Below are 24,231 nucleotides of genomic sequence, written 5' to 3'. Positions count from 1 at the left end.
AAAGATCCCTTTACAGGTTGTACATTCCCTTTTATAACTTCAGCCATCTCGAAAACGTCACATGTCCTTACTGTACGACCCAAAATAGGGTGGTACGGGACAAGTCTAAAATACAATGCATAACACAACACAAAACCTGGTACCAGCTGAACGGAATTACAATTACAGATACGATAGTATATAAATTAACAAAATTAGGTCTCCCCGCAAGTATAGTAGCGTAGCACTACAATGCCATACCACATACTAGATACCGCATACCGTATACTACATTTACACCACAGTGGGTACAGCTTGGCAAGCAATACCTCAAGCAACCATTGATAGTATGTCTCATCTATAGTGGCCTGTAAAGCCATATTTGCTACTGAATATGGACCCATGGGAGCCAGATTTGCTACTAAATAAAGGTGTCTATTGTATATCTTTGTTTGTTTTTTTTAATCATTTGCATATCTCTATCGGTCAACAACCCTAATATTTCATTCGTTGACATTATATTAGGGTTGTCATTACATCTGATGACGTTATAATCGGATTAAACTGTATTTATAGTCAGCTGTATATTAACTAAATTAAATAAGTAAGCTGAAAAATTTTTAATGTAAAAAATGAATATTCTAGGTGAAAAAGGTGAACCATACAACTTGCAAGAAGTTAGTAAAGTAGAATTGGTTCCAGGACCTCGAGGAATATCAGGAGAAAAAGGAAAATCTGGAGAAGCTGGAGAAGTAGGTATGTATAATGTGAATATGTATTTATGAAAGTCTAAATTTAGAATTTATTTATAAATTAACTCAATATGCCTTCATATTTACAAAAGTTATGTTCTTGTAAAATATCATCAATAATTTAAAAATGATTTAGTATTATATTAATCATAATTTAAATAATAAAATTTTGAATCTTGGTTGCTTGTTGTTCTCTATTATATGTATTTTCATAGCACAATGTTTCTGTTGAGAATATACAGTAGAGCGTCAGTTATCTGAAAACATTCCAGTCGGCAAATTTAAATTTTTCCTAGTGTTGTGGCGCTGCAATCTTTGGCTATATCTTGGGCTACTCCAATATTTTTTTGTTGGTGTGTGTGTTTTAGCTTGTAGCACTGTCACTTTTGTGTGGTGTTTTTCTGAGGACTGTGTCATGCCGAATCAAACGTTTTTGATACTAGATCATCTTCTAAAGTATATATTTTTTGGTTTTTATATTTTTCAATATATTTATTTTGTTTGTAAGAAATAAAGAAATAATTTTTAACGATACAATAGCCACGATTATTATTTTAAAAAGTATAAGTTAGGCTTAACATCAACGAAAATTCAATGCGAAGCGACACACAACGGAGAAAAATATCAACATGGGATAGGTTAATATATTTTTTTGTACATAATCGGTTATCCAAAAAATAAGTTATCCGAACAACCTCAGTCCCCAATTGATTTGGATAAACAACGCTCTACTGTATCTCACAGGAACACTCAAAGGAAAAAGGTTGTTTTATTGGTGTGGACGGATATGCATTTTGGGCTTAATGCTCCTCTTCAGTCCTATTATTACATATTTTACTGATAAATATGTAATAATAGGACTGAAGAGGGCATTAAGTTTCTGTTGCCCAGATGACGGTCGCCTAGTTAACCATCACCTACTTGACTATTTCTCATTGTGAATCACCTAGTTGACTGTGTCCAGTTGTCATGTACTTGACCACTACATCATACAAATTGTGAGGCCTGTGGTTCAGCCACTGGTGCAGGCCACATCCCACATGATGTCCTAGCAAAACAATGCTCAACTGCACATCATATGGTGACTTCTTGCCAGCCTTGTTGAACAGAATTTGCATCTTTCCCTGGCTGGCAGCCTCGCCAGATCTCTCTCCCATCAAACACCTATAGGACATGAGACGTACCATATACTATATACTGTAATAACTCGGATATATCGAAATATATCAAGTTTATGTGATGGAATAAAACAGAGGACTTTACAAAAATTTTACATGACTTTGACAGACAAGTTTAATGATCATGAAGAACAACATAGAGTTAACATATACCCAACACCACTTCATTCCCACACTTAAATGACTAACAATTGGTCAAGGGTGATTTCAAAATAAGAATTAACTGCACCCTCATTGATGCATATATACATGTACAGAATCACATTACACTCCTTATACCAGGGTATTCTCTTCCATTCTAGGTATTCTCTTCTTCTATTCGAAATCGAGTGTTTTTCAAAATTTCACCATACAATTTTTTTGTAATAATAGTCACGTTAGGTCCTATTAATTCGCATCTAATCACTAAATTTCTCCATCCAATCTACCTGCAGTCTCTTGCCGATGGAATTGGATTACCCTTCCCTTGTAACGACGTGCAATATGTCCTTTGTTCTAGCTGGAACTCCTCGTGACTTCAAACTCACTCGTTTGTCTCCAAGCTTAACATCCAAACTGCACCCAGGTGAGGAAGGGAAAAAAAAGATCCCTTTACAGGTTGTACATTCCCTTTTATAACTCCAGCCATCTCGAAAACGTCACATGTCCTTACTGTACGACCCAAAATAGGGTGGTACGGGACAAGTCTAAAATACAATGCATAACACAACACAAAACCTGGTACCAGCTGAACGGAATTACAATTACAGATACGATAGTATATAAATTAACAAAATTAGGTCTCCCCGCAAGTATAGTAGCGTAGCACTACAATGCCATACCACATACTAGATACCGCATACCGTATACTACATTTACACCACAGTGGGTACAGCTTGGCAAGCAATACCTCAAGCAACCATTGATAGTATGTCTCATCTATAGTGGCCTGTAAAGCCATATTTGCTACTGAATATGGACCCATGGGAGCCAGATTTGCTACTAAATAAAGGTGTCTATTGTATATCTTTGTTTGTTTTTTTTAATCATTTGCATATTTCTATCATCTCTACTGGTCCTGCAATGTGCATATGGCTGTGCGCATTCTTTCATGGTGTTGTGATTTCACTTTTGAGAAGTATAATTTATGTTGGTATTGCCTGGTTTTTCATAAAAACATTGCCAAGCATATGAGATGCTTTTTCCATCTTTAAAGTTAATGAAACTGCTTATCAGATTGGTTTTTTAAAATTTCTAAAGCTTCTAGAGCCCTGATGTGATCAGTTTGCCAGGAATGTTTGATTAATATTGCATTCTGGAGGTCAGCTTGCAAGTCAGTCTCTGTGGCATAAATGGACAGTGTGAGATCTGGGGTGGAATGAAAAACATTCTTTTAACCATAGATCCAAACAAAAACAAGTCTTGATCTTCATGATTAATTAAAATTAAGGGAACTAAATTATAAAAGAAAAGAGGAAAAATGAAATTATTTTACATTAAAACCATCGCAGTAAAATGGGAGAAAAATTAGTAAATTAAATTTTTTTAAAGACAAGATGTGAATAATATAAGAAATGTTAGTTAAGATACAAGTTCGTTCAACACTGAATGAAAGACAATGTTGAATTGTATTCATAAACAATCATCTTTCTCAGGAACCGATCTGGTCCAACTTCACCTGAGAGAGAGAGAGAGAGAGAGACACCAGAGAGAGACCAATCTGGGACTGAGAAAGGGGATTAATAACCAATAAAGTAATGATTTTCAAGACCACAAGATATTTAAGCCCAGGCCACAAGGACACTTCATTCTTTACCATGGTGTCCCATGAGGCTGTCTTTCACTGGAGTGTTTCCCACAAGGTTCCATCTCTGTCCTTTATCAGTGTATTCTCTGAAAGTTATAGACCTTTGTAGAGAGAAACTTCGGAAATTCCGATTCTACATTTACCGGACATTGTTTCCTGTTCGAGAACTGGACTTAGAATGCAACATCAATGAATGGAATTAGAATGAACATGTCAATGAATGGAAATCACCTTTGTCACTGGAGTTTCTTCTTCTTCTTTTGAAGACTACATGCCAAAATCTACAGGGACTTTAACCCTTTGTGAAAAGTACTATTGACTTTTATTGTAAGTTAATTGTCTAATAAACTGGTTGTGTTGTTTCTAAATAAGGCATCGGTCTCTGACTCAACTGCTCCCTTGTATTGTTGATTATTACCGCTCAGCAGTCCAGATGGCAATGGAGATGATAGTGATATATCACTTACTAGCAGACCCCACCATGCATTGTTGTGGCTCAAAATGTATCTATTATAAATATATAACACTTTCCCCGTGGGGGGGAAATTTTTCAAAAAATTTCTTCTCAGTGTACATTCTCTTGACGTACTCTATTAAAACACAATCAAAAACGCAAAAACCCGCATCTAAAATAGTATAATAGAAGCCAAGTTCTTCACAGTAAGCCTTAATCCTGTCCTTCTCCCCCGCAGGGGGAATATCAAAAAATCCATTCCTAGTGTACATTCTGTTGACGTACCCTATTAAAACGCAAAAAACCGCATCTAAAATAGTATAAATAGAAGCAGAGTTCTTTACCGTAAGCCTTAATTAATTCTAATCATCTCCCTTTAGTGGGGGAATTTCGACATGTATATTATATAAAAACACGTGTGTATTCGAATGCAGCATTGTATCAAAATTTCAAAGGAATCGGTAGGAACAAACGAACATTACATTTTTATTTATATAGATAGATAGAAGATGATCTGCTTTAGCTCATTTTCACAGAAAAGCATAATGCCTCACAGAAAAGCAAACTTAGGGCGTCATACTCATAGTGCCATCTGTTGGACATAAAAGTCTTAACCTAGATTATATCTTTTAATTTATATGAATGTTTAACGGAATAATATACAGTCTACGTCCACCCTGAACTTCCATTCTAAATATTAGTGAAAGAATTTTTAAATCAGATGAGTAGTTTTGGAGATTACCCACTACATCCAAACTTACTTACTTACAAACATTACCTCTTTATAATATTAGTATAGATAATCGTTATTTCATTTTGAAATTTTTTTTATTCCCCTCGACCCCCTCACAACAGGGCTCTGGTATGTCTTTTATTCATTATATTGTAATGATGTTCTTGTAACCTTTTGTGTATGGAACGCTTAGTGGACCAAATGTACACCAGATCTTTTTCGGAACCTATTGTTCCTCACTAGAACCTTGTACACCTCTGGAGCTTTACATTTGTCAGCGTTGTACTTAGTTATAGAATCATTTCCCTACAGAAACAATGGAGAAGGAAGTGATGTTGCCGTTTGAATTACTAAAGGGAAGTGGATAGAAGTATTTTCATTTCAAGATTCTGATTCTAACAATAATCTAAATTTGCTGAACATTTCTTTTGGGACTCCAAAGAATTCAGGTACTTATGCTTGGATATCTCCTAATTCATCAATTCCTGAATCTCTCTCTTTCTCTCTCTAAGTGAAATATGTAATGGGTTGCACAAACAAAAAACTTGTATTATTCTGAAATTTTTTATGGTACAGACAGTACATAGTCAATTAAGTTAAAATTTGTTATTTAAAAGATAGGAAAACTGATCTCCTATCTTCTTTCCTCTAATAGTCAGGCACTTTCTCATTAAAAAATATTAAAACCAAAGTAGCCTGAGTTTGTTAGTTCTCAGAAAAACTGATTGGTGTTATCTGTCAAAATCTATATAATCAAACAAGCCAACTTAACTATTGTTATAATATTTGTGCTGGATATAGCTTATAGCAGTGTTCTGCAACCAGTGTGCCACAAGGTGAAAGGTGTGATGTGAACATTTATATATTCTATTAATTTCAAGTTTTATTTATATATTTTTATGCTTGTTTCTTATGCCGTGTTTCTTATGCTTGTATTTCATTCACTGATAAAATAAGATGATGTTAAAGCAATAAACACATATGTCATCCCAGTTCTCACTTATTCTTTTGGAGTTATACATTGGACTCACACAGATTTTGAGCAACTCCAAATGAAAACAAGAACAACACTTACTAAGCATAAACAACATCATCCTAAATCTGCCATAGAAAGATTAATTCTTCCACGTAAAGATAGCGGACATGGCCTGATTGACATAGTTAACCTCCACTACAAACAAATACAAACATTGCAAGAGTTTTTCTACAAAAAACAAGAAACACCACAGTTACATAAAGCAGTAATTCTAGCAGACTCAAATAATACACCATTAAATTTACATTCATAACGTATGGACATGACACAACATATAAATAGGATAGATACCATTAAGTAATCATGGGTACGAAAGGCACTCAATGGTAGACATCTCTATGACCTGGCCCAGGATTTTGTTGATAAAACTGCATCAAACAGCTGGTTAGATCGGGGATGCCTCTTTGGGGAGATGGAAGGATTCATGATTGACATACAGGATCAGGTCATAAATACTAAAAACTACAGAAAGCACATACTCAAAGAGACAACACTCACAAATGACACATGCAAAAAATGTCACATCATGCCAGAAACTATACATGTCAATTCTGGTTGCAAGCTCTTGGCATAGACACAATCAAGTAGCAAATATAATACACCAAGAGCTTGCAAAGAAACACAAATTGGTAGACATTCATGAACCATACTACAAGTATATACCACAAACATTATTGGAAAACAAAACACACAAAATGTACTATGACAGCCATAATCACAGATAAAACAATTTACCACAACAGACCAGACATCACACTCATTAACAAACACAATAAAATCATATACATTATAGACATCTATTCCAAACACTCACAATACACAAAACACATTTACAGAAAAAATTAGCAAGTGTACAGAACTCGCCCAGGAAATAAGGGATCTGTGGAAAATGGATAGGGTGCTTATTGTACTGTACCTGTCATTTTCTCCTCTACAGATGTGATACCACACACACTACACAAAAACCTGGGAACATTACAATTGAATAGAAATATATACACCACACTACAGAAGGCCACTATATTGAATACATGTGATATTGTTATGAAATTCCTGAATACAGACACACACTAACACACTTTTTTAATTTTTGTCTTGTTTTGAAGTTACTGTGCCTTGACTCTGGTTCACAGTACACAGTCTACAGTACACAGTACACAGTCTAGTACACAGTCATTGGTGTCAACCGAGTGTAACTCACAAAACTCAACATAATAAAAATAATAGGTTTATGGCATTACGAAATTCTATTAATACAGTAGACCCCCCTATAACGCTTAGATACGTTCCACGCTAACCGAAAATTACGTTGTAGGAACGATTAAATACATGAGCCAATCACAGCCCGATAGGTGGGAACTTTACGGACTAAGGCTGTTCGAAAGGTTTTCTTCTATAAAATTAACCGATTCTAGACTAATTCGACTCAACATTTCCAAAACACGTATAATTTTTTGGGAGTAATCCGTATAAACTATGCTATAAACAAAAAATTATAGGATTACTTACCGAGTGTGTACCGTTCGACTACGCCCGTTGTTCAAAGCTTGTCTTCGTCGCGGAACAGCACACGAAACGGCGGCCGCGATATCTGATAAATAATTTATCGCAGAAAGATAACTTGACCTTTGGAGACATCATTAATATAAATAATTTTTATGGCCGTTGAATAAGAAGTGTTTCTTTCACAAGAAATGTATAAAATTAGTGCTGTATTAGACTTACGGTACCTAATTTACATACTGTACAGACGATAATAAACTCAACTTACTAGCCTAAAATCTCCGTAGCGTGTTGCCAGGCGGCAGAAAGCATATATATAATTATAATAAAGTTACAATAAATTAAGTTAATATATAATTATATATACAGTACCTAATTTATATATAATTAATATATAATTATATGTACAGTACCTAATTTATATATAATTTATATAAAATACTAAACAGACGATAGCAAACTCAATTTAGCCGCTCCGTAGCGTGGCGCAGGGTCGGAGGTAAGTAGTTCGGCTGCTCATCCACTATTGGTCCAGACTCTATCAATCTTCTCGCGAAACGACGTTATAGGAGGTACGTTATACGAAAGTTTCTACAATTTTTTCGCTACGTTATAGGAATTGTCGTTATAGGAACGTACGTTATAGGGGGGTCGACTGTAGTATTATATCATACGTTTTTGAGGAAAATAACATTTTGGTGTGCCGTGTTGAGTCATGTCAAGTCATAGGTGTGCTGCAAGTAGAAAAAGCTTGTGAAACACTGGCTTATATCATGCAGGATGTCACTAGAGGGATCATGTGGGTCACCACATAGAGATGATGATATGTTTGACATGTAGTACCTGTGTTTTGTGTGAAATAAAACAAGCTAAGTAGATCTATCTCTACATATTCTTTCTAGTTATTTATCTAACACACATTTGTATTTCCTGGTCAACTAGATAAGGTTACAATACTCTGATATATAAGAACCTCACATAATTGATTTTGTCAGCTTTTGTTATGTTCATATTCTTAATCAATCTCCATATGAAACTTGAAAGTTATATTACATTGTAGCACTTCATGGCTATTATGTATTATTATATTTTTTCTTGTCTTTATTGTTTTTTGTTTATGTTACATCGCATGTATGTTTTTTGTACAGATCCTTTTCTGTTTCCTTCCTCATTACCACCTGTTATCTGATGGCTGGGTTTTTCGATGTGACGATTGGTCTGTGACAGGATCATGTGGGACAGAGTAATGTGGGTTAGCAGGGAGATATAAAAATATGTGTAATGGAGGTGAAAGGTTCTTTTCTCTTCATGAGTGTCCATCGTGAATTGAAGGACATACGTAGCAGGCAGTTAGAAAGAGAACAGAAGAGAGGAGAATCAACCATCACCAGTATTAAGAAAGTTATGGTGCTGAAAGGTAATCCATTTCCATTGAAGGAATAACTAGTAAGGAAGAGGGAATCACCATCTAAAAAAGAGGAGGACTATAGTGTAAAAATCATCAATGATTGTCTTGTTACAAAAGAAAGCTCATAAGTTTGATCATGTACTCTGTTTCCCAAATTTTACTTGGTGTTAAATTTCTGTCATCAGATTCATACTGCTTGTCAGGCAAAGCAGGGCCTAGCGTTTAATAAGGAAATTTGGAAGGGGGATGATCGAGTAGAATTAATACTGTGACGTGATCAGTTTCCATGATTGAACTGTGTATTAGTATTAATATTGTACCGCGTTTTTGGCTCCAATAATCCTTTGCTTGTCAAGATACACATTTCCACTGACTATTCATTATCCCTTCCCTTTGTTTCATTCATCTTCTTTTAAAACTGCAGACCACGTGCCTTGCAGAGTTCACAACATTTTGTTATAGTAATTAGGAAATTAATTCTTAATAGTCATGGCTTAACATAGAAATAGTTTATGAGTGTTTTGTCAAGTAACTGTTCCCATTCACCTACTCTTTTGCATCATAATCACAGAGTGATTTTTATCAAATTTGTCTTTCAATTTTTTCTTCCATGTAGTTCAATCAGTAATTATACATTCAAAAATTTTATATTAAATATTTTCTATTTAAGGTTTTACTTTATCTTCTTTATAACTTAAATTTAATTTTGATAATTTTCATCATAAAATTAAGAAGACAATAATAAATGTTTAGTTTATACTTTCTAAAATATTTAAAAAAGCATAAACATTTTTTAATAACTGTACATACGATAATGTAAAATATATTAATGATTATATTTTAAATGTTAATAAGTTAGTAAGATGTAAGGTTTATAATCAAATGCTATATTTTATGTAATCTATGAGTAAATTTAATCATAAAAAAAAATTTAAATATTAATATTAGACAATTAACATCTAGGTCCTGTGGGATTGACTGGTAGAGATGGATTACCTGGATTTCCTGGAAGAAAAGGTGAACCTGGAAGACCAGGAAGTTCTATTAGAGGATTAGATGGCTTGAAAGGATATCCTGGTTTAACTGGAAATCCTGGATTTCCAGGATCACCTGGACCCCATGGTTTGCCTGGTTTAAATGGTTTACCTGGATTGCCAGGAATAAAAGTAAGTTTTACTTTGGAACAATGTTATAACATCATAATTAATGAGAATAAGAAATTTAAAGAATTTAATAATAATGTAGGCTTACCAGACGTCCCGTTTTGACCGGGATTGTCCCAGTTTGACTATGTTGTCCCAGCGTCCCGGCCAGTTTGTCATTTTGTCCCGGTTATTCATAACACAACACAAAACCTGGTACCAGCTGAACGGAATTACAATTACAGATACGATAGTATATAAATTAACAAAATTAGGTCTCCCCGCAAGTATAGTAGCGTAGCACTACAATGCCATACCACATACTAGATACCGCATACCGTATACTACATTTACACCACAGTGGGTACAGCTTGGCAAGCAATACCTCAAGCAACCATTGATAGTATGTCTCATCTATAGTGGCCTGTAAAGCCATATTTGCTACTGAATATGGACCCATGGGAGCCAGATTTGCTACTAAATAAAGGTGTCTATTGTATATCTTTGTTTGTTTTTTTTAATCATTTGCATATCTCTATCATCTCTACTGGTCCTGCAATGTGCATATGGCTGTGCGCATTCTTTCATGGTGTTGTGATTTCACTTTTGAGAAGTATAATTTATGTTGGTATTGCCTGGTTTTTCATAAAAACATTGCCAAGCATATGAGATGCTTTTTCCATCTTTAAAGTTAATGAAACTGCTTATCAGATTGGTTTTTTAAAATTTCTAAAGCTTCTAGAGCCCTGATGTGATCAGTTTGCCAGGAATGTTTGATTAATATTGCATTCTGGAGGTCAGCTTGCAAGTCAGTCTCTGTGGCATAAATGGACAATGTGAGATCTGGGGTGGAATGAAAAACATTCTTTTAACCATAGATCCAAACAAAAACAAGTCTTGATCTTCATGATTAATTAAAATTAAGGGAACTAAATTATAAAAGAAAAGAGGAAAAATGAAATTATTTTACATTAAAACCATCGCAGTAAAATGGGAGAAAAATTAGTAAATTAAATTTTTTTAAAGACAAGATGTGAATAATATAAGAAATGTTAGTTAAGATACAAGTTCGTTCAACACTGAATGAAAGACAATGTTGAATTGTATTCATAAACAATCATCTTTCTCAGGAACCGATCTGGTCCAACTTCACCTGAGAGAGAGAGAGAGAGAGAGACACCAGAGAGAGACCAATCTGGGACTGAGAAAGGGGATTAATAACCAATAAAGTAATGATTTTCAAGACCACAAGATATTTAAGCCCAGGCCACAAGGACACTTCATTCTTTACCATGGTGTCCCATGAGGCTGTCTNAAAGTTCTATGATCGTATTGACAAAGTGAAATATGATCTGTGCTTTTCATAATTTTCAGTAACTCATGGTGAGCATCAAACATTTAAAATCATTTGAAATGTGTGAAACCTAAGGCAAGCAATAGGAACTTCCTCAAATGTATTGCCATATTTTAAATGTACCGATTTAAACGACAAAGAATTTTTAAAATAAATATTAATAATAAGATATGTTTAGTTCAGTTATTAAAAATTGCTTTTAACTCGTTGTTTTTGTTAACAAACTACTTTATTTAGCCTTTTCAATCATAGATACTTATCCTATTAAGCTAATTTTCTGTTGCGAGTATTTTCTCAAAATTGTCCCAGTTTGAGAAAAAAAATATTATGGTAAGCCTAAATAATGTGTAATAAAAACTATATCACAGTTGTAGAAATTCTGATTAATTTATTATAAAACAGATATTTTTTGGTAATTGTTAATTGTCTTTATTAAGTTGAATGTATTTTAAATAAAAACATGTTTATCCTTAGCAAATGCATTTTAATAATTTGTTCATTTTATCTGATGTATTTTTTATATTTTTTGTACTCTTATAGTAAATGTATAATATAACAAAATTTATTATTGTAGAATGTCTAAATATGAAAGTTTCTACTAAAATTGTTAATTTTGCACATCTTTTTCTATTTATTTTTAATCAGAACACTGACTCTTCATATATGTCATCATTAATATGAATTATTCTTTGTTTTAATACTGTGTTTTCCATTTCAGTAAATAAAAGACAATTTAAAACTTTTAACTAAACATATATATATATATTATATAGGGAGATATTGGTGAACCTGGTTATGCCATTTATAAAGGACCTCCAGGAAAAGTAGGTCTTCCTGGATTTAAGGGTGAAAAAGGAAATCTTGGACTCATTGGTCGACAAGGATATGCTGGTGAACCAGGGCCTGATGGTCCAGATGGAGCACCTGGTAAATGTTTAAACTTTGATCTAGTGATTTAAAATAGATACACTTATTCTCTGTTAAAACTTTACTATTAATGTTAATGGAAATTTAGATCCAATAGGTTATTTTGGTCCAGTATTGGATCTACAATTAGATCTGGTTGGATCTCTTATTTAAAATTCAAACCAATAAATCCAAGAAAACATGATGAGAAAATCAAACAAGATATGGAATTTAAGTTAGTGACAAAGCAGTTAANATTTTGGGGGTCTCCAGAACGAATTAATTAAATTTCCATTAAAACCTACGGTAAATCGATAATTGGTTAACGAACAATTCGGATAGTGAACAAAGTCTTGGAACGGATTATGTTCGTTAACCGATCACCCACTGTATTTCAAATTGTAGCATTGCATCATCTTATTTTCATTGTTTTCAATGAATTACATTTGTTGTTTTTTTTTTTAGAGCTGTTCTCTTTAACTCATTCAATCTTTCAAGATTGAATGAGTTAAAGTTCTCAATTCTTAGAAATATTTGATTCAACTCTGATAATTCCAACAAAGACTAATATTTAAGACCCATGTCTGTATACCCCTTTGTCATGTGACCTTTGTTTCTCCAGCAAAGTTCAACATTATTCTTGGGATATAGTTTGTCATGCACTTTAGTAACTGTTATATCTTAAGACAATTTTTACTTATCTGTCCACAACAAATGGAATCTTAAATTTTCTGCTTTATTCAAGTTATGTTTTTCATACCAAAAAACGTCTTTGTCTCTGTGTTGGACAGGTTTTTGACATATCGTAAAATTTAACATAGAAAAATCACTTTGTTTTAAAGAATTTTTTTCTATTTAGGGAGACTTATTTTATTCAGGTTCCATTTTAGATGGGTTTTTACTGTATTGTGTTTTAAAAATATTATGCAGATTTTTTAAACATAAATTAGCAATAAACTTACAACATTAAAGTTGTTAAAAACATAACCACAACTGGATGTTGTTGCTAGAGCAATCGATTAAAACATTAATCAAAAGGAGCAAAATTAAAATGAAAATTGTTTATTGCACAAAGAAACTGTTAATTATACAATGTTTTGCAGAATAGCATTATGTTTATTAGCATATAACATTGAATGTCATATACTTGAAAACAAGGATTTTTATACTTATTAGGATATGAGCATGCTAAAATTAAAACAAATACTTAGAAATGGTTATTAAAAAAATTTATTTATTGATATTTTTGTTTTAAGTTCATAGAATTTGCTTATTATATAAGTAAAAAGTTGATATATATAGAATTTATAAAATTAAAAAGAAAGGATATAAATTTAACTGATCAAATTATTTCATGAAGAATTATTATTTTGGTTCAGAACTTTCTACACAATAAACTACTAAAGATTAGCTCATCTGAATTTGCATTATTGTTATATTGTAAATAAAAAATCACTTGTTATATTATTTTAAAGATCCTTTATTTGTCCTTTTATTTTATCCTATTTTAAAATTGTTCTGTGTTATAAAACTTATTCTTACTAATATTTATTTGTATCTAAGAGTCATATTCATCTCTTAGAACAACCATTTCTGGTGCAAGGCTTTTGATATCCTGAGGTCAAAACATAGTTTAGATTCCATGTAAAAATGTGAATTCCCATTCTGATATATCTGTCAATATTCAAAATTGTGTAAATAAACAAACCCATAGTATAATGATTTTCACAGGTACGTGGGCTACATTCACATGCTATTCTGTATTCATACCATTATACAAAGGTCTGTCCACATCTTTTGATCCTTGCATGATAGGAAGAATTGAAAGTGATTTTTGAATCAGGATGATTTCTTTTCTATGAAAATCACCTATTTTAATGCCAGAGATGTAAAATTTTTATTGGGTAATGTAATTATAATTTGAAAAACATTGCAATCAGAATTATATAAAGTAATATAACTTAAATGATTTTTATGATTTTGAATATTAGATAATTATATATTAAAATGCTTTTAATGTGGAAAGTTTTAAATCATATGTGCATATTAACGTTATAATGCTTTTGCTGATTAAATACAGTAATAGTAATTAATTTAATAAATAAGATAGTATGAAAATATTTTGTCAATTAATATATCCATTTTAAATTTTACAAAAAACAATTTTAATTGTTTATTTCCAAGGTCCACCAGGATTGGCAGGACTTCCTGGCTATAAAGGTATTAAAGGTGAAAGAGGTAGTTCTGCACCTGGAACTATTGGACCACCTGGATTTCCGGGTCCTCCTGGCCTTAATGGTAAGATAAATCCATATATATTAAATATAATATGAATATGAATTTTTCTAAACTAATTATGTAACATATATTTTAAAGGAATTCCTGGAGATAAAGGTTCTCCTGGTGAATCAGGATTTCCTGGATTGTATGGCTTTAAAGGTGTTAAAGGTGAACGAGGTGAATTTGGTTTTCCAGGAATTCCAGGAAAACAAGGTCCTCTGGGAAGTCCAGGAAAACCAGGAATAATTGGATTACCTGGAATGCCGGGTAAGTTATTACTTATATATTGTTGTGCTCCGCCACTTATTGGTGGTTATTAGTGAAGTGAACTGTATGTATATATTATTTATGTATATATTAGGTCAGTCCATAAGTTTGTGTGCATTTTATGACTTTGAGAAAAATCTTGTTTTTCTGTTAAAAATGCCAGTCTGATGTGATACTTTTTACACTGAAGTGTTAAATTGGATCTCATTCATATAATACTGTTCAGAATTGGGAACATTTCAGTTGTTTATTTTCGTTAAAATGGAAGTAACAGATGAATATAAGAGACATGTTTTATACTTTTTATTTTTAAGTGGTGAGAATGCTACAAATGCAGCCAAAAAATTAAATACTGCTTATAATCAAACTGTAACAAGTGTAAGGACTGCGCAGAAGTGGTTTGAAAGATTTAGAAATAATGATTTTAGTGTGGAGGATAAGGCTCGTACTGGAAGACCCGTTGACTTTGATGATGATGCTCTCTCTGCACTAGTTGAAGCAGAACCATCTTTAACAGTTGATGAAATTGCGGAACGTTTAAATTCATCCCATGGAACTGTTCATAGACATCTACAACAAATCGGAAAAGTTTCAAAGCTAGGAAAATGGATACCACATGAACTGTCAATAGCTAACTGACAACAACGTCAACTGCTCAACTCAAAAGCTTCAACTGGGAAATTTTACCTCATCCACCATATTTGCCAGATATTGCTCCCAGTGATTATCATCTTTTTCGGAGTTTGCAGAATTTTTTAAAAGGAAAAACTTTTGAGGATGAGAACAATGTAAAAAAGGCTATTTCTGAATATTTTGATTCAAAACTGAAATCATTTTACAAAGACGGGATTAAAAAGCTACCATCAAGATGGCAAGAAATTGTACAAAATAATGGTGAATACATTATAGATTGAAATAAAATTTAGTTAAAATATTTTGTTGCTTTTTTTTGTAGATAAAAATGCGCACGAACTTATGGACTGACCTGATAATTATCCTTTGTACTTAGTTTGCATTAGTTTTATTATGTTCATTATTGTATTGGGTTTTCTTTTTTTTTTTTTCTTTGTTTGTTTTGTCGTTTGTGTTCGACACGTGTCCTCACTTCGTACCTCCTTTTCGTGGTGTGTGTAGACAGACCTATTGATTGGTTACCCAAGAGGTCACATGGGGGCAGCAAGAATGTGTATAAATAGCAGGTCCAGGTGTGAAAGAGACCTTTTTTGTGTAGTCCCCTTCATGAGTCTAGTCAGGATTGGCACCATCGAGGGATATTGGGAAAGTACTGTTGTAAGAAGTGAAGACCCGTTCGGCCATCGGAGAAGGGTAAGGGAATAGAATCCAATTCCATCTGTGGTGTACGAGAAAATAATGGAGTGAATAGAATCAATAAGGAAGTTAGAGCACCTGAGGTATCGTCACAAACAATTATTTTGTCTCCACATGAGTTAGCTGTCGGTCAGAGATTATTGTTTAAGTACTGGATTTCCGTGAGTAGGTTGTTCTCATTGTAACTTCCACGTTAATGTAAAACTAGTGCAAACCTTGTTACGCGTTAAGGAAGGAAGAAGGAGACTGAAGATACAAGTGTTATTTGTAATTGGAACACATGACTGTGTAAAGGAGTTTTTCTGAGGAGTTCACATGAACCCTCAGTTTGATGAGCACGTAATTGTTATAAATAAAGGTATATCTGTAAGCCGACTGTTTGTTTGTTGTAGACTTGTAGACCTCGGTCTAGTTTAAGATCAAATCACTATGTTATCTGATATTATTTTCTATCAGTAAAGTTAAAAGAATTGCTTTTGACCAGATTTTATTCAATTTATGATAATTTCATATGTTACAATAATTTTTTCTATACATTAAATAATTTAATTACCTTTTATAATAAAAATTCTTTACCCATTTATCATATATATAAATACAGTAATTTCTGTAACACTCCTTGGATCTAATAAACTATTGCATAGATCTTTACAGTTTACACATTTACAGCACCATCATCTTAAATTATTTACTGTATACAATTTACTATTTTGGGTTACTTTTTATTAATTTGTTCCCAAAAAAAGATTTATAAAAAATGATAACCTTTACTTCTCTTGCTCTTCACTAGAGACAGCACCATCATCTTAAATTATTTACTGTATACAATTTACTATTTTGGGTTACTTTTTATTAATTTGTTCCCAAAAAAAGATTTATAAAAAATGATAACCTTTACTTCTCTTGCTCTTCACTAGAGACAGCACCATCATCTTAAATTATTCTGTCTTTCACAATAATATATTCTTAGAAATTTTATGATTTACTTTTAATGCCATATCTGGGGTGTGATTTTATTAATTAGTTCATAGCCATAACAAAAGAATTTTAACATGTTAAAATTACATATGAAAAATTCATGCAGTTCTTGAAATGATTTGGCAAAGCTGTCACTTTCTACATTGAATGCAAAATTACTAAATAATATGGTTGGAGAGCTGCCATTGTAATCACTTTTCATTCTCATTCTAGAGACAACTGCTCCCAATAGGGTGGTGTTCCAATTGTTCAATAGGCAAAGTTGGCAAGAGTTGTGATAGCATGTGTGCATTTTTAAGTGTTTTTATGGGTTTTTTTTTTTTAGTTATTTCAGTTTTATTTTTGGTGTTTTTTTTGTAATATGCCATTGTTGGATTCAGCTTTAGGTTGTCTGTTTTCAAAGAGATACAGCAATTTCAATTTTTAAAAGGGAAACACATGGCAAAAGTTAACTGGGTTTTATGAAGAAGAGATGTATGAGTTTGGAATCAGTGAATTTCTTGGATAGACATTTACTATGCCTGCAACATGCTTTGTTCCTGTCTGCAAAAGCAGTTATAAAAGCAACACAAGAGTAAGAGTGAAGAGAACTATTTTTTAAACTAGGCAAAAAATTCTTTGAGTCCTGGAAAAGGAAAATTCCTAGAAAAGATAGGGAACTAAGTCAGAATTCTAAGATCTGCAATGTACTGTAAATTTCAAATAAAGGTTCATAATAAAAACTTTAAGGATCATATAAAAGGACAACTAGTGGAAATAGAACAAGAGAAACAGACCTTAACTTCCAATGTATTGATATATCCAACAATATTTCCCAACTCCCCCCCAAATATTTGACAAGGGAAGTTCCAAAAGAAAGGAATTCACAATCAAAAAGGAGATATGTTTATTTTAAAATAGAACACTAAATGGGACAAATTTCTTGTTGATTTACACTAAATTTATATTTACAAATATTATAATTCATAATCATAAAAAAAATTTTGGATAATTTTATGTAAATATTGCTAATAAAGCTACTGTTAGGGGCCACAAAAAAATACTAAACTCAAAAGTGGCCAAAGGTCAAAAAAGATTGAGAAACACTGCTTGATATCATATTTGAAAAAATATTTTAATCAAATTATCAAAAGTTTTGAGAAAGGTTTGATGAATACAAGTAAGTTAATTTTAATATTGCTTTTAATTTCTGTTATATAATTTTGTCCATTTATTTTTTATTTTACTCTTAGTTGAAAAGTTGGCTTAGATATGTTTATTGGAGGATCACTGGAAATAAATAACACTAATTCATTCACAATATGAAATGAATGGGTCTTTTGTATCTGCCTAATATGTAAATAACAAGATATCCTGTAATGTTTTATAATGGCAACATCTTGAGATAATAAAGTAAAATGATTTCAGAGCTGTTTATTGATGCAATGAAAAACTTGTCACAAATTATATGCTGTGGTCTGTAATCTACATAATTATTTTAACTTGTAATTTAAATTACAGACAGGAAATTATAGTAATTAGTGATGTAACGAATATTCGGTTACTATTCGGTATTCGGCCTATTCAGCCTATTTTTCGCTATTCGGCCGAATACCGAATATTTAATCACTATTTGTCCGAATACCGAATACCTAAAAACAGGAGTAAGAAATAACAAAAACACAATAAATTAATCATTTTGGTATTTAGATTTAATGTTGTCAGGTTAGTGTTGTTTGTTTATATTTATTTATAACTTATAACATGCACAAAATAAAAAATAATAATAATATTAGTCACATGTATTCACAATTTATAATTAGAAAGATCAGCACACGTACACACCTATTCGTTTGAGAATTGTCACACACATGTGAGGGTCTGACCCTGCCTATCCTTTTTAAGCACTCGTCTTTGCTCTTTCCTTTCTCTTTCCTCCATCTCTCTAGTCCACGTATGCCTATGCATACATCATAATAAGTGCTCACGATACTTTCGATTTGTCACTTTTCCGTCATAGTTTTTCCATTTTATAATTACATGACTCATAGCCTGGTGATAACGGAGAAAAGAGACAGATAGGACGTCGATATATGTCACAGTTATGATTTCACAGATTCGAGACAGCTTGGTAGCCTGAATGGTACCAGATTTTCGCCTGTGCATGCTAAGTGACTTTCGTTACAAGCATTTAGCTTTCCGAAGTCTATGACAACAATCACTTGGCACTGACAGCCGCAAATTTCACACCAATAAGCTGCTTCGACTTGTTTGATTATGTTATCAACTCAATTTCATATTTATTTTCACGTTTTCACTTCACAGTCTTTCTCTGTTCTTTTTCCGTTATTTACACGTGTAGGTCATTTCATTGTTATTCACATTTGATATCATCATTTATCGCATACTGCCATGATGGTCTTGTCTGTCCACTACAACTGTCAAGAATTAGCATGATTGGCAAAGCATAGTGATAGCGGGCCAATAGAGAGCAGGGTCCTTGCCATAATACGGTTTGCGCGCCAATTTTCATAAGTGTGTTAATCAAGCCGAATAGTTTGGCCGAATATTTGGCTATTCGGCCACGCTCCTGGCCGAATATTTGGTATTTGACCTCAGACCGAATATACTATTCATTGCAACACTAATAGTAATATGTTTGCAAGTAATATATGCATATTACTGCAAAATAAATTGCTTATTACTATTAGTGCATATATATGCACTAATAGTAATAGCAATTTATTTTGAATAACTTTATATGTTAAGAGATGATCTTAATTATAAAAGGATGACTATCTGATAAAAATTATTACTATTTAAATGTTTAATAATTAATATTTTTAAATATATAAATAGTTTATTGAAATGATTAAATATCAGTTTATATAATTCATATGTATGAAAAAATTATTATTATTTAATGTTATTTTCAGGTATGAAAGGTGAAATGGGGGATATGGGTCCTCTTGGAAGAGATGGAATTCCTGGAAGAAATGGATTAGATGGATTACCTGGTAGAAAAGGTAAAAATTATTTTATGTATTTATAAAAGTTTTTAAACTTAAATATTTATTCAAATTTATTGTTTGATATTTAAATATTTTATAATTTTACAGGTGAAGTTGGTGATAAAGGTTTTCCAGGTTTTCCAGGAAAAAAAGGTTCTTCTGGTTTACCTGGTGAACGTGGAACACCTGGACTACCAGGACTTGTGGGTTTAAAAGGTGATGCTGCAATATTTGGTGGACATGGAGATGCTGGAGATGAAGGGCTACCTGGTGTGTAATTTTACAAATTAAAAAATTTTATTAAAATTTAGTCATAGTAAATTTAAGAAGCTGAAATGTTATTTTATTAGGACTTGCGGGAAGTACCGGAAGGCCAGGACTTATAGGATTACCTGGTATAAAAGGTGAAAGAGGTGTACCAGGTTTATCAATAATTGGAGAACCAGGTGCACCAGGTCTGTTGGGTCCACAAGGGTATCCAGGAATTCCCGGATCTTCTGGACTAAAGGGAGCAAGTGGTATGATGGGTATTCCAGGTAAGAAAATGTTAATTATCAAATAATACATTTTATAATCATTAGTTTTAATGAAATTATTCTCAATTTTCTTATATCTATCTAATTTTTTATAATTGTATTTTTAGCATTAAATAATCTTATGTATTATATTAAAAAAAACTGTTGTGAATAATAAAAATAGTTTTCACCAAATTCATTTATACCCAAAAAAGTAAGATTTAAATTTCAGTTAGTTAAAATGTAACATCTGCCTTGAGTCAGTTCTGTTGTACAGAGAGTCCCCATTACATATATTTATCAATTCTTCAGAGATGCTAGTATCTCAAGATATTATGCGACATTGAAATTTGTTGTTTGGTCTTTGTAAAAATTGACTGTGAAGTCATTCATCCAATTTTCATTTTTAACATCACTGGATTATATCTTATTCTTGTTCACTTGCACTGCTTTTTTTTATAGCTGTCTCTATTGATAAGGTCTGTGGCCTAATAGCAAAAATCTGTAAATTTTTGTCTTTCTGCTGGGCATGTGTGAAATTTTTGACATGAATACATCTTTAAATTTGCTTCCATAGTGGGAAGCAATTCAGAAAACTGATGATAACGAAATTGGGGGATACAGTTTGGCATTACAGCTACATATCTATCATCTACATCCAAAATTTAATTATACCATTCAATAGTTAAAGGATCAAAGAATTCATTACATTGAGTGGGGATTGTGATGCATCACGCGTGGTGGAGGGGGAAGCGCTGCCATTTGTTTTGCCACATCACATACTTTCCGTTTAGTATACATTTTGACTTGGAGAAGTTATAACGGTAGTTTGAGTTTCAATTTACAGCTCTCATCAATATTTATCGATTGCGTACACAAAACATTAGTGTGGAATAGTTATGGTCAATATATATGGTGTTAAAGTTAAAAATTAAGAAAACTTAATAGTGTCGCCCTATACTCGTTGAAAAGCCAAATCAAAATATAGAAATCGTATACGGTTAGAAACAGCTTCTTAAGAGCAATCCAGTGATACCCATAAAACACCATATGATAGAGTGAAGCGCTGCCGGGAACATAAAAATATTATCCATTAACGTACACGTATTCACGTAAAACACATGGCCATGTCCTCAACACAGTCATACCCCACTTTTTTTTCAGTCAGAAACTATATGATTTCTGTTCAAATTACTGCACCATTAACTTTTAAATGTTTGATGATGATCTACCATTTTTAACTCATTCATGCATAATCTCTGGAATTCCCTTTTTACATTTTGATACATTTAAACATTGTTATATGTTCCAAGTAGTTAATTTTTCTATCTCATCTAAAGTATCAAAGAATTTGCCTATGCATTGTCCTGATTCTCCAAAAATGCCAGAATTAAACCTCCATAAGTTGAAAATGATCCACCACATTATTATGAGAACATATTTGAGAAGGCAGTTTCTCTCTTGCCTCCATACCTGAAGTTTGAGTAATTAGAACTTACATTAGGTGAATGCATAAATCCTCTTTTTCAAACTGTCTAGCCCATTCTGACACCAGTTGCAAAGAATAACAGTTACACATGTGAAGATTACCAGTTGTGCATCTCAAGTAGTTGGTTACAATCCAAAACAATCATCAGGATCCTGACACTGGTCAGTTGTATGTTTGACAATGTCTATAGTCATATATGTGAAACTGTGAGGATTATGTGGGAAAGAGAATGGAAGTAGCAATATTTTATATTATAAAGAGAGAGCACATAGGATAGTATCACACATGTACAATAATTTAGTTTTATGGTTGGTAAATTTTACATACTTGTTGATAGAGAGAGAAAGAGAGAATGCTAGTTCATACAAAGAAACAAAAACTGACAACAAAAAATGGATGAGAACTGTCTCTGGAGTTTCCCATCAGTTTTATTTGTCTTTTAGATAATCAAATAATTGGGTCAGAGATCTGAAAAGCCCACTTACCAATCAGTGTAATAAAGTTTGCACCAATTGCTTAAAGCCCATGAAAGTGTACTAAAGGTTAAGTAAAAGTTCAGATAATCACATTTTTTATAGTAATAAAGGGTTTTAGTTTTGCATCTTTTCTCCTTTTACAACTGTTTGAAAAGTATAAAGTTTCTAATCCTATGAGTACTGTCTCATAGTCTATTGTTTATAAGAAATGGCATCTGAAACTGGGTAATTAAAATTTTTTTCCTACACATATTTAGTTTTGAATCACCTGGATATTCTTTCATCTAACACAAAAAATTAGCAGATAAGTAAAGTGGAAATTATTTATTTATTAGACAATTTTTATAAATTATTATAATTAACAATAGTGGAAATTAGTAATAAAACATTGATTATTTGGGCAAAAGCAACTTATTCAATTATTCCAATTTTCTAAAAATATAAATTTTTGATGTAACGTTGGTATTTGTTTAGGTATACAAATATGAGAATAACTTCACAGGGTTTTATAAATTCATTGAAGATTTATATGTTCTGTTAACTTAAAATTTTCTAATAATAATACAGTGCAATTTTATTACTGTAATAAATTGTATTATATTACTGTAATAAAATATGGAATTGTGCAAACATATAATTTCTTATTTCAGAAAGGGAATGAGTTACAGAAAAATTTCAGAAATTGTTAGGAGTTATTCAAATTCAAAAATATTTAAACTTCTCATATTAAATTAGGTTTGGAAGGTCAGAAAGGAAATAGAGGAGACATTGGACCATCTGGTGTTCCAGGATTACAGGGATTACCAGGTATGGTGGGATTAAAGGGCGACTCTGGACCACCTGGATTTTATGGATTAATAGGAATGAGGGTAAAACTTTATATATTTTGTAAAAATTTATTTTTAGAATAATTTCAAACAGAAAAATTGTTAATATCTTTCTAAAGATTATATTTGATTTGGTTAACAATGAACTTTAGAAGTTTAAAGACATTTCTGAAAAAATTTATCTCCTAAATAAGTTCATTATTCAAAATGGACTTATTTAAAAAACAAATTTTTTATTTTCAAAGCAATTATCAAATAATTTCACTCTAGAATGAATGATTTTTGTTGTTTGTTCAACAAAAGTGATAACTTAATGTACTTTCTCACCACACCAGGTTGTATATGCTCCAAATACACAACGATCTACAATTAACCAATAACTGGTGTGAAATTCTTCAAAAAAATCTGCAAACGTTTTCGATTCCCCTCCTGGGCTCTTCTTCAGGCTTATTTTATATCTTCCATTATAACTGGATTCTTTAATTCAAATGTTTTTTTTTTAAATTTGAAACATGCCCTTTTCCAAAAACATTCTGAAAGTGGAAGGAATTCACATGCTATTTCAAATATAATTTTCTACCAATGAGGATTTGTTATGTTCAATACCTCATTTAAATTTATCTTATAAAATATATTATGATTTATCGTCAAGTAAAAATTGCCATGCTGTAGAGAGATTCATTTCTTCTTTGAAATTAATGCATGTGGATTTGTGATTGGCTTTAAAGATTTCCATTGCTTCCAAAGTTCTTAGTTGCCCATGATGTTGGGTGGTGCAGATAACACGCTTCGTCGAAGATAGGTGTGATGCCTGGGTTTGTTGCATACGTAGATAAAGCTGTCATACAT

At 32.2% G+C, this 24,231-nt stretch overlaps 1 protein-coding gene across 1 annotated transcript in view; it reads left to right on the top strand.

Annotated features, from left to right (window-relative positions):
• LOC111614176 (collagen alpha-2(IV) chain-like) overlaps nucleotides 1-24,231 on the top strand; it is a gene marked incomplete at its 5' end in the record, with an annotated part of 67,777 nt that overhangs the window by 31,510 nt on the left and 12,036 nt on the right. Inside the window, 9 exons of the mRNA XM_023355559.1 lie at nucleotides 625-735; nucleotides 9,793-9,995; nucleotides 12,099-12,252; nucleotides 14,416-14,529; nucleotides 14,608-14,778; nucleotides 20,001-20,090; nucleotides 20,184-20,345; nucleotides 20,426-20,611; nucleotides 23,291-23,424. Coding sequence (XP_023211327.1) covers nucleotides 625-735; nucleotides 9,793-9,995; nucleotides 12,099-12,252; nucleotides 14,416-14,529; nucleotides 14,608-14,778; nucleotides 20,001-20,090; nucleotides 20,184-20,345; nucleotides 20,426-20,611; nucleotides 23,291-23,424 — 1,325 coding nt within the window. The remainder of the gene's footprint in view (nucleotides 1-624; nucleotides 736-9,792; nucleotides 9,996-12,098; nucleotides 12,253-14,415; nucleotides 14,530-14,607; nucleotides 14,779-20,000; nucleotides 20,091-20,183; nucleotides 20,346-20,425; nucleotides 20,612-23,290; nucleotides 23,425-24,231) is intronic.

Source organism: Centruroides sculpturatus, unplaced genomic scaffold, assembly GCF_000671375.1.
Source record: "Centruroides sculpturatus isolate CEXI.00-Female unplaced genomic scaffold, Cexi_2.0 scaffold2113, whole genome shotgun sequence".
NCBI classification, from domain to species: Eukaryota; Metazoa; Arthropoda; class Arachnida; order Scorpiones; family Buthidae; genus Centruroides; species Centruroides sculpturatus.
The sequence above is the reverse complement of the archived record's forward strand: the minus strand, read 5'-3'. Positions and strand labels throughout refer to the sequence as shown.